We start from the raw sequence: 12,083 nt of genomic DNA, 5'->3' as shown, positions 1-12,083 counted from the left end.
AATGGCATGAAAGAAACTTTACTCCAGCTAACTTAAAAATATTTGAACTAGTGAAAGAGCAAGTTGTTCATTCTAGTACTATGATATTCTCAAATGAATTAGTACTATATCAAATGGAAGTACAGTGTTGTTGATCATATCGAAATGATGTTGGTATAATATTGATGCTTCAAACTGGCATAAAAAGATAACTAAGACAAATACGAGCAGCATCTACATTCCTCCTATTAATCAAAATATAACTGAATATTAGGGTGGAGCTTAAAGACTTCTACTAACATTTATTGTATACATTTATTTATCAATATATAGGGTTGCTTCATACTGATGAAGACTAACTCAGACCAGTGAAATCGATTCAGTTCGAGTGTTAAGGGAAAAAGCAGTGTCAGGAAATTTGGAACTTAATAGAGATACAATTTGCTTTTCTTGCAGATGTTGATGAGTGTGCAGAAAACATAAATCTCTGTGAGAATGGACAATGCCTCAATGTCCCCGGTGCATATCGCTGCGAGTGTGAGATGGGCTTTACTCCAGCCTCAGACAGTAGATCCTGCCAAGGTGGGTCACCAGCATTCCAACTCATTTCCAAGTTGGATCAGCTACAGCAAATGAAACCACAAGAAGGGCTGGAACTGGCCCCACCTGGAAGCAGAATACATAGCACATGCTGCACATATAAAAGTCATTCGTTTAAGCATGGATTATTTTGCCGAATGAATAATGATGAAGGCAGCTTTCATCTCTTATGAAGTTTTCCTGGATAAGAGCCAATAGTTGGAAGTTGGGCTCATTCTTGTTTTCTTCATCTTCTTATTTTTTTTTTAACCATTTCTTTCTTTTTTCATCACTCTGAATGGCATGTAGAAAGGTTATGCAACTTCACTGCTATCAGTGTATTTGTTAAAGTCTAAGTAGTTCAATTTTAGCATTTAGCTTTATGTTTTAGTCTGCTCCTTATTTGTGTAGGATTAGAAGTCCACTTAGGTGACTCATCAAGGACTCCACCTTTTGCTTAAAATTAACATCTTTTTCCTCTGAGTTATGACATAATTCCTTTTTCCTAGAAAAGACATTTTATGACCAGCTCGATATCCTTCCAAGAAAAATAATTTGAATTTTCCTTTGAATTAGATACTCAGTTCACCTTGCAGATAGTTTGGTTTATCATTGTGCTCACAAGCAGGACATGAAAATAAATTGTAGATTGCTGGTAACGTTCAGCAAAAACATACAACTTCTGATGAAGCAGAACTAGTGCCCTTGAGAAGCTAAGACTTAGACCTGTGAAATTTGTCACACTTGGTTCTGTTTTTTCCAAGGAAGAAACTTTGTCTTTCTTACTTATTTTGCTTCCTCATGAGAACAATCAAGCAGTTTTGCAAGCATATTTCTTCTCACTCACTCTCTCTCCTCCTTCCCTCACTCCCTATCTCATTGTTTCTCATTCTCTATAAATATAGCTATTGAGTGGTACAGGTTCTTGGTCCCAGAATGGCCTTGGTGGGGAAAAAATGTAAAAAAGAGAGAGAGAGAGAGAGAGATGAGAGAGGAAGAAAAGAAAGAGGGCCTAAAAGATAATGATATTTCTCATGAATGTATATAATTTGGAGAGAATCAGAAAAAGAAATGACTAAATAGAATCAGAATAAAGGGATGAAGTGAAGATCCTGGGGAAGAAGGTAATAGAAAGCATCTGTGCTATAGTATTGGGTACAATCAATATTTTTTGACACCAAGCAACTATAGTGTAAAATTCAGTTCTTCCACTAGTCCAGAGTCCTTCTAAGCACTCATACCTTCTTCTTCTAGCGTTTGCCCTTCTTCTGTAGCCAGTTAATGGTTTTGAAAGTGACTGGGATCCATGTGGATTCAGTCGGCTAGGAAGGATCGTCAGTTTCCCCAATGAATGTGTACTCACGGGATGCACCACGGGAATGTCGATCCAATGCATCCCAGCACTCATACCAATTAGTAGAAAATGGGAGTCAGTGTAGCTGTTGAAGTACAAGATTTATTGTCTGTGTCAGCTTGACAAGATTCAGTGGGAAATGGGAATAAGTCAGCAGTAGCCAGGTAATTTTTCAGCATAAGAATTTCAAATTATACGTAAGACAGAATTTTCCTCTTCATATTCCTGTTCTTTTACTTACGATATAAACTCTTCCCAACTTCCCAGATCTCTCCCAAAGTGATAGTAGTTTGTTTCCTACATTTGATTCACATGTTGGGATTTTTCAGTTGTTTGTTTTGTTTTCAGTTTTTTGCTGTTATTGTTTTTTTTTTTTTTTTCAGAATATGTCCTTGTTGTGAGGATCCATCCCAGTTTCCAGGGCAATTGATAGGGGCAAATATATATTTCAAGTTGACCCTCTACACCACTTACATAAATACCAGTCCACCCCCCACACACATACACACACTTTATGGAGGTTTAGTGATTTACAGTACTTTTGTTGACACATGGGCATAACTTCTCATCTCCCCATGATAATTGTTCACAAACACTCTCTCCCTCAGCCTAGTAGTTCCTTTTCTACCATCATGTACCAGAACCCTACCACTCCTCTCTTCTATGTATTTTTTTAGATTCCCCTAAAACTGCAATTCCATGGCTCTGTCTATTTTCCCTTGTTTTTCTCTAATCTCTTTGTACAATTGCTGGCTTATACAGATACTTTCTCCTGAATTCACTCATTTAATTTATTGTTTTCTTTCCAGCTCATTATACTGACATTGTGACTATGATCACTACTCATTCACTACAAGTGTGAAAAATTCCTGTAGACTCAAAAAAAAAAATTGCCATAGCTGACCGTTTCAGTATTCTCCCTAAAATGAAGGAATACAAAATGTGGAGCAACCTCCTTAGTATAACTGGGAAGGTAGGATTCCATAGTTGGAGTGAGTCTACATAATGCCTGTTCTTTGAGAGCACATAGTCCAGTTGGATCAACAGAGAAGAAAACCACCCTGTGAGACGCTTCCTATCTATGTTTCTACTCTTCTTACATGGTAACAAACTATGCACCATCTTTCCCTGCTTGAAAACTTTGGCCTGCACAATAGAAGCTTAAATAAAACCCATTCCCCCAGCTGTCTTCTAAATGAAATCCAGAAAAAGAGGGATGTTAAAAGAGTGAGTAAACTGTGTCAAAGTGTATAAAAATTCTTGAAAAGAGCCAACTAAGCAATGTACAAGCACACTAAAAATAAACAAGGGCAAATTTGCAGGCATCTTTATGGAAACAACAAAAAAGGACAAAAATAACCCAAAGTAAAAGAAAGTTATCTATGGAACAAAAACAATTTTCCAACAGCTGCTCTATGTTATACATAGATAACCTTTAAAAACATAAATGTGATTGGACAAGCTCAAAGAGATTCTAAAAGCAAAGAAAGAAGACTTGGACCAGTGATAGAACTTATTTTTTTAATGTTTTTAAATTTTTTATATTTTGTACCCTTTTGTTGCCCATGTTGTTTATCGTCTTTGTTGTTATTATTGCTGTCTTTGTTGTTGGATAGGAAAGAGAGAAATCGAGAGAGGAGGGTAAGACAGACAGGGGGAGAGAAAGATAGACACCTGCATCCCTGCTTCACCACCTGTGAAGTGATCCCCCTGCAGGTAGGGAACCAGGAGCTCCAATAGGGATCCTGATGCCAGTCCTTGCACTTTGCGCCATGTGCACTTTAACCCCCTGCACCACTGCCCGGCTCCCGATGCTAAAATTATTCATTGGACAAAATGCATTAATAATTTCTAAAAATTGTATTGAGTGTTATCACTAAAATGAAGAAAGTTCCAGTGTTTTGGACACCACTTTACCTTAGGATATATTTTGAAACTGTTAAGATAGAAGCAAAGTTTATCTGATACATAGAAATCAGTTTATTCGCACTCTGAATATGCATACCGTTTTTGGAACAGTATTCATCAATGATAATTTTTCTATGGTAAGCATTTTTGAGTGATTTTGCATTTGCTATATTTTCTCTTTTGTGTCTTTCAGTTTGTTAACTATACTGTGTTGTCGAATTCCTAAGTATGAGTCAATTTTACGAAAAACAGTATTTTTTTTTGCCTCCAGGGTTATTGCTGGGGCTCAGTGCCTGCACCATGAATCCACTGCTCCTGGAGGCTGTTTTTTTTCCCCCTTTTGTTGCCATTGTTGTTGTAGCCTTGTTGTGGTTATTATTGTTATTGTTGATGTCATTCATTGTTGGATAGGACAGAGAGAAATGGAGAGAGGAGAGGAAGACAGAGAGGGGGAGAGAAAGACAGACACCTGCAGACCTGCTTCACCGCCTGTGAAGCGACTCCCCTGAAAGTGGGGAGCCGGGGGCTCGAACTAGGATCCTTACGCTTTGAGCCACGTACGCTTAAGCCTCTGTGCTACTGCCTGACCCCCAAAGCACAGTATTCTTTCAGAATGAATTAATTCACCCAATTTTATTTAAATATCAGTAGGATTTATTGATATTTAAAGTTGTTTTATGAAATGCAGGGCTGAAGAAATAGCTCTTGGGTTGGGCATGTATGGCTCAGGTTTGGGCACCAACACCACATGGAATTGTCACAGCATGTGGCATCTCTCCCTTTCTCCATCTTGCTACCTTTCTCTTACTGAATAAAAGAAGTCAGCCAGGGATTGGTGAACTTGCATGTGTAAGGCCTCAAACCACATAAAGGAAAACAGGGAGGGAGGGAGGGAAGGAGAGAGGATGGGACAGAGGAAGGAAGGAAGGAAAGATACTCAGAAGATATATTATTCTGTGTTTATTCACTTAATGATTATGACTTCATTACCCCAACACACACACACACACACACACACACACACACACACACACACACACACACACACACCATGGCACACATTTTTGCAGAATGCTTAGACATTTCTTTTTTATTGCCACCAGGGTTATCACAGGGGCACATTGACAACACTATGTATCCACGGTTCCTGAGGGTTATTTTTCTCAACATATTTTATTTGATAGTGGAGAGAGAAATTGAAAGAAAACAGGGAAATAGGGAGGAAGAGAGAGAGAGAGAGAGAGAGAGAGAGAGACCTACTGACCTGCTTCACTGCTTGTGAAGAGTTCCTCCTGCAGGTGGAGAGCAGAGAGGACTTTAACCCAGGTCATTGCACATGATAATGTGTTTTATCAGCCTACTGAACCACTGCCTGCCCCCCTAGATTGCTTAGATTTTAAACCCAGTTTGAAGCATACCTTAAATCTCAGATAATTGAAACTCAATTTTCTGTAATAAAACTATGGGTGACCAGAAGATCCTTTTGAATTAAGATAGTACTTTCTCAAGACAATGCATTAGGAAGACTTGTCTCCTCTAGAATAAAGTAAGATAACTTCTCAAGAGGTCAATTGTGTACAAAAATGTCCATTCTTTTCCTCCAAGTAAAAATGCAGTTATTTCTACAGCTACATTTTGTACATTGTAGATATTTTAAAACATCAATTATTAGAATATTAGAATTGTTACCTTTAATTTTTCTCAGACTCACTCCTTTGATCTGCTTATATCTAATTCCTGTTTTTGTTATGTCTTGGTCTGATTCAAGGACATTATGGGCCAAATTAAATACTGCCGATAAAGTAATAGTTGTAATATCTTTTCATTGATAGACATTAGCTACTTGCTATTTGTATGACCTACTTAGTGAAATTAAAAGAATGAAATACATTGCATTGAAATATCTGAGGAAAAGTCTGAGAAGATTGAAAAATGTATTCATATTATATATTCAGTGTTTTAAAAATGTCTTTGTAAACAAAATGATCTTTCACTCTTCAGATATTGATGAATGCTCCTTCCAAAATATCTGCGTCTTTGGAACATGTAATAATTTACCTGGAATGTTTCATTGTATCTGTGATGATGGTTATGAGTTGGACAGAACAGGAGGGAACTGTACAGGTACGAACAATTTACAGTTTACTTAATGTTATTGCTGCTTGAACCAAATATTCTGTGCTAAGTATAAAATGTCCATAATCCCAGAGGGATAAAGAATAAGAAACGTATCGGGAGGGGATGGGATACGGAGTTCTGGTGGTGGGAATTGTGTGGAGTTGTCCCCCCTCTTAGGGTTCTTGTCAGTGTTTCCTTTTTATAAGTAAAAATTAAAAAATATATATAATATATATATTCATAAATGTCTGTTCAGCTAAACTTTTGATGGGAGTATGCATTTAAAGAAAAAGAAAATTATATGGCTGGTGAGATAACTCACCGGGAACGTTGCTGCTTTGCCAGGCACATAAACCAGTTCTTAGGATATCACATGGGAGTTCTGGGGGGAAATTATGGCTCTGTGTTGTCTACCTCACTGGTCTCTATCTCTGTCTCTGTCTTCTCTCTCTCTTTCTCTCTCTTCCTATCTTCAAAAGTTCACCCAATGACAACAACAACAACAAAAAGAAGATAATTGCTTTCTGATATATTGATATTTAAGTGTGGAATGGATCAATTTACTTTAAAACAATTTGAAATTAAATATCTGCATGAACTGAGGAAACTATTTGAGTGTATGTCTATGTAACTGACACCCATCATCACAAACACATAGATGATTCTAGCTAAGCAAATAATGAGTTACCCTTATCAAAATTCTAATATCTTATTATTATGTATTAAATACATTAAATTATATTATAAATACAAGATTGAGCTTTGGGACCTTCTCAAGTATACACAGGATCTAATTTTTATTTCATTGAGGTGAGTCCTTCATAATGACCTTTAATTTTCAAACTTGCAAAACATCCTCCAAATTCTTTATAGCCCTCCAAGTTTTTCAAAAGTAAAGATATGAACATAAGCTTTCTAAATGTCTTTTCCTAGATATTGATGAGTGTGCAGATCCCATCAATTGTGTGAATGGTCTGTGTGTCAACACACCTGGTCGATATGAGTGTAACTGCCCACCTGATTTCCAGCTGAATCCCACTGGTGTAGGCTGTGTTGGTAAGTAAAATAAATTTTGAAAAAAAAAGGTACACGAGATAAACAGAATTAAGTGCAGTAGAGGAGTCACGCTGTCATGAGTATCTGCTATAATTAATTTGAAAGCAGAAGAGACCTTTAAGAAATTAGGTCTCCAAATCATATGATAATTATTATTATTTTTATAGTCTAAGTCCCATTTTTAAACAGGAATTTTTGAACCATCCCTTCCAATTTCCTATGCTCACAGCATTGGGAAACCGGCCTCAGAAAGGTGTTTTTGTTTGTTTATTTGTTTTTTGGTTTGGGTTTTTTTCAAGGTGTCAGCTTGCAAGTGGCAGAAAGCTGAGGGAGTATCCTATGATTCCTGAATCCTTATTCACTCCATTGGCCAGGGGCAGCCCAAAGCGATAGATAGAGCTGTTGGGATAAAATGTCTTTTTTCTTTGACATTCGGAGTAAAAAGGGACTTGTAGAAGTGAAAGTAGGAACATCTGGAAGGTCTGTGTAAGGAAGAGATGTGTAGATGTGAAATAAATGACATGATGAAAAGAAAATTGCACAACAGATTTCAGGAGCCAAACAACTGAAGTGAAATAAGTTGAATGTCCTGGGAAATGGTACAGTGGATAAAGCATTGGATTCCCAAGTATAAAGTCCTGAATTTGATCCCAGGATTAAACGTGCCAGAGTGATGCTCTAGTTCTCTCTTACTCACTCTCTTTAATTGATAAATCATTTTTAAAAAGAAATTGACAGGTAAGAATAGTAGGAAAGGCAGTAGGGAAGGCTCAGGGTCTCTAAATGTTTCAAACGTCTCTGATCTTTAGGATGTAATTTTCCAACATTTGTTCTCTGCCCTCTTCCTGCACCTTGTGTTTGCCTAGAGGAATAAATGCTCTGGAATTTGAGAATGAAAAAAAAATATGTTGCAATAGAAATATGATTACTATCTTCAATGTTATTTTCCCTATGATTCTGAAATACTGAAGTGGATGATTGCACTTCAAATTTCTGAGTTTGTGTTGAGTTATGATTTATAGCTACTACAAGTTCTGACCTTTTTCTTGTTTTTTTTTTCTTTCTTTCTACCAGAGTACTGCTCAGCTCTGGTTTATGATTTTGTGGGATTGAATCTGGGACTTCAGAGCTTCAGCCATGGGAGTCCTTTTGCATAACCGTTATGCTATCTACCCCCGTCCCAAGTCCTGACTTTTTCATTCACAATCATCTATTGATTGACAATTCATCGAGTGAATATTGAATGCCTTTTATTTTAGGACCTGGAACTGACAGTGAATAAACTAAGCAAATTCTCTGCTTTTATTTATTTATTTATTCCCTTTTGTTGCCATTGTTGTTTAATTGTTGTAGTTATTATTATTGTCATTATTGTTGGATAGGACAGAGAGAAATGGAGAGAGGAGGTGAAGACGGAGAAGGGGAGAGAAAGATAGACACCTGCAGACCTGCTTCACGACTTGTGAAGTGACTCCCCTGCAGGTGGAGAGCCAGGGGCTCGAACCGGGATCCTTACGTTGGTCCTTGCGCTTTGTGCCACATGTGCTTAACCCACTGCACTACCACCGGACTCCCGAATTCTCTGCTTTTATATTTATATTCTGGTGACAAGGAGACACATTAAAGCAGAACTATTAACAGATTCTGAAAGTACAAGTTGTTGGAAGAGAAGTATTACATTACGTTAGGGCTGGAAAGTTGGATCTTTGATGAAAAGATGAGTAAACCAACTGGACCTGTGATAGGAGAACCCTTTCACAGAAAGAATCATTCATTACAAAAGACCTGTTGTATAGACACGTTGATCAGGCTGTCAGTATGCAGATGAGATGCAACTCATATGAGCAGAAGAGTTAGACTAGAAGAGTTATAGCAGATTTTCAACCCTGACTGCTGAGTAAAATTCCACTTGGAGCCTTAAAACTTATGTTGATGCCTGCTTCCTTCTTACTTACTAGAGCTTCAGTATGTCTTAAAAGCTTGAGCAAAAGCTATAAAGAGATAGCTAATGAAAGGGAGTACTCCAGGAGTTAAGACACAAGCAAGTTCCCATAAAAGATGATAGCAAAAAGTCAGAGATGAGCTCTAACATTTAGGCTCTAAGTAAGTAGTGTTTCTGTTTATTTAGAAATGCAAAAGACTGAGAGAAGAGAGTGGATTCAATTTTTGTATGTAAAAGAAAGACAATCAGTAGTTTGATTTTTAGACATGCAAACTTTAAAGTAATTATAATATCTTAGAAGATAAGTGAAAAATGGAACCATAAACTTGAAAGTTCTTAGTATTAAAAGATAGCATTTAAAGGCATGGGCTCAATGAAGAGATCTCTGTAAATCAAAGATAGAGATCAAAAGTTTCTGAGATTTGTTGATCTCTTAAACATTCTTACCTAGGGTCCTTACAGACAATCTTTTCAAAAACATGAAAAGCTCTCTGCAAATTGAAGTGGTGAGGAAATTAGCTTATCATTATCTTTTTGATATCATATTTAATCTTAATTTATTCTTGATTTTCCTGCAAATACTCATAAACTTAAGAAAATATTAGCTGTAGCAAAGGTTATATCGTGGTCCTGAGAGTGGCGCAGTTGATAAGGCATTGGACTCTCAAGCATAAGGACCTGAGTTCAATCCCCAGGAGCACTTGTACCAGAGTGATATCTGGTTCTTTCTCTCTCTCCTATCATTTCTCATGAATAAATAAATGAAACATTTTTTGAAATAGGAAATGTTTATTATATCTATATTATTGAAGCTCCAGAATGTTCTAAAATGAATAATTGCTTACTATCTACTTTAGTCTGTATGTATCTCATATCTTAGGCAACCCTGACATCATTTGTTAAAGTTTTACAAGTCGGTCTTGAGAAGGTTTTAAGAGTCATTGTTGTTGTTTGTTTGCTTCTTTTTTGTTTTGTGCTAAGGATTGAAACCTGTAATCTTAAGAAATTGAATTTCATCCTTTGAGTGACTTTTCTGTATAAAAGAACTCTCATAAATTTCAATCTCCTGTTTTGCTCTGTAGACAACCGTGTCGGTAACTGCTACCTGAAATTTGGTCCTCGAGGAGATGGGAGTCTGTCCTGCAACACAGAGATTGGGGTGGGCGTCAGTCGCTCCTCCTGCTGCTGCTCTCTAGGGAAGGCCTGGGGGAACCCCTGTGAGACGTGTCCCCCTGTCAATAGCAGTGAGTATGGAACTGAGTAAGAACAAGGGAACAAACTCTGGGACTAGAAACTAGTTTCCATGTTAGTCTTGTGAAAAGGAAACCAAAACGTGAATCTTAGCCGCTTTCAATGACTATACTTAAACCAGTTAAGAATGTTTGATACAAAAGGAATTTGAATTTCTCTCTTCATGATGCTTTTCATGATTTGATAAAAAAAAAAAAAAAGTAGTTACTAATCACAATCCAGTATGAGTTGTGATGATATCAAGTCTTCATGGTTTCACAGATAGAAGTCAATGTTGGTTCTTTTCAGATGTTATCTTAGTATAGTATTCCTGAAATCAATCATACTAGCTCTCAAATTGATATATTTGATGTAGATGACACTTCAAATAGTAGACTTTGTATTTTCATTTACTGAACTCAAAAGTTGTGATATTGTTTGTTTGCATTATTTTTCTTTAAATACTGTTTGTAATATGTTCCTTCATTATAAACAGATGGTGTTGTTATTCGGTTGTGTATTATTGGAGTAATAATCTTTTTGCAAGTTAGATGAAATATAATTTTAAATGTAATTTGTAAGGACATTAAGAAAAAAATAGTCTTTAGTTTATGATTTGAACCTAGGAATTGTTGTATACTCACTGTCTCAGCCATTTGGACACAAGTGTCAAATCTCTTCTTTGGCATTGTTTTGTAGCTGAATATTACACCCTGTGTCCTGGAGGTGAGGGCTTCAGACCTAATCCCATTACAATCATCTTGGAAGGTGAGCTCATCTCTAATTGTCGCCCAAATTTGAACAAAGTAAAGAGTTTAAGGGGGCAGGTGATGGTGCACCTGGTTATGTGAACACATTACCATGTGTGAGGAATGAGGTTCAAGCTCCTGGTCCCCACCTGAATTGGGGAAAACTTCATAGGAGGTGAAGCAGGGCTGCAGGTATCTCTCTGTCATTTTCACTCTCTATCTCCCCATCCCCTCTCAATTTCCCTCTGTCTCTACCCAGTAATAAATATGTAAAAATATTTTTAAAGAGTTTACATCAGAGAAAACTCGAAACATATGTTAATGTGAAGAAATGCCAATGATATTAATTTCCCTAAAATTTCAGATGAACAATTACCAGAATATTGTGTTCCAATATCTGATAGTTCTCAAGAGAAACTCTTCATTATCTTTCAAATCTAATAACCCACAACTGTCCTAATCATTCTCCTTTGATTATAATGAAGTTTTACAAAAGAGACAAATGTATGGTTAGAATAATCACTGTCTAAATGTGCATGCAATTGAATGCATGGAAGACTGTGAGTCTTATGGGGCTGTGTGTTTGAAAGTAACAATAGCAGTGATGGTATTTGATTTAAGTGAACTCTATCTGTTTTTATAGATATTGATGAATGTCAGGAGTTACCAGGTCTCTGCCAAGGTGGTAACTGCATCAACACTTTCGGGAGCTTCCAGTGTGAGTGCCCACAGGGCTACTATCTCAGTGAGGAAACCCGCATCTGTGAAGGTAAAATGAATTTACATCTGAGCGTTATTTAAGACAAAATTAGTGGATAGGTCCAGATAAAAGACTCCAGCCCCAAATTCTATCCAAGAATCTGTTAGAATGTTCCATAGATTTTTTTTTAATGTTTTCATGTCAATGCTTTTAGGTTGTACAATGACAGGCAAATTTATAGATTATTTGCTATAACTTTCTTTTTTTATTTTTATTTAAGAAAGGATAAATTAACAAAACCATAGGGTAGGAGGGGTACAACTCCACACAATTCCCACCACCCAATCTCCATATCCCATCCCTCCCCTGATAGCTTTCCCATTCTCTATCCCTCTGGGAGCATGGACCCAGGGTCATTGTGGGTTGCAGAAGGTGGAAGGTCTGGCTTCTATAAAGTTTCTAAGAGTT

At 36.9% G+C, this 12,083-nt stretch overlaps 1 protein-coding gene across 1 annotated transcript in view; it reads left to right on the top strand.

Annotated features, from left to right (window-relative positions):
* Positions 1-12,083, top strand: part of FBN2 (fibrillin 2) — a 248,114-nt gene that overhangs the window by 196,674 nt on the left and 39,357 nt on the right. The window contains exons 35-40 of the mRNA XM_060177577.1: positions 436-561; positions 5,822-5,944; positions 6,872-6,994; positions 10,019-10,180; positions 10,866-10,934; positions 11,559-11,684. Coding sequence (XP_060033560.1) covers positions 436-561; positions 5,822-5,944; positions 6,872-6,994; positions 10,019-10,180; positions 10,866-10,934; positions 11,559-11,684 — 729 coding nt within the window. The remainder of the gene's footprint in view (positions 1-435; positions 562-5,821; positions 5,945-6,871; positions 6,995-10,018; positions 10,181-10,865; positions 10,935-11,558; positions 11,685-12,083) is intronic.

The sequence above is a fragment of the Erinaceus europaeus genome, chromosome 2 (assembly GCF_950295315.1).
Source record: "Erinaceus europaeus chromosome 2, mEriEur2.1, whole genome shotgun sequence".
Lineage (NCBI taxonomy): Eukaryota > Metazoa > Chordata > Mammalia > Eulipotyphla > Erinaceidae > Erinaceus > Erinaceus europaeus.
This window is presented reverse-complemented; position numbering and strand designations above follow the sequence as displayed.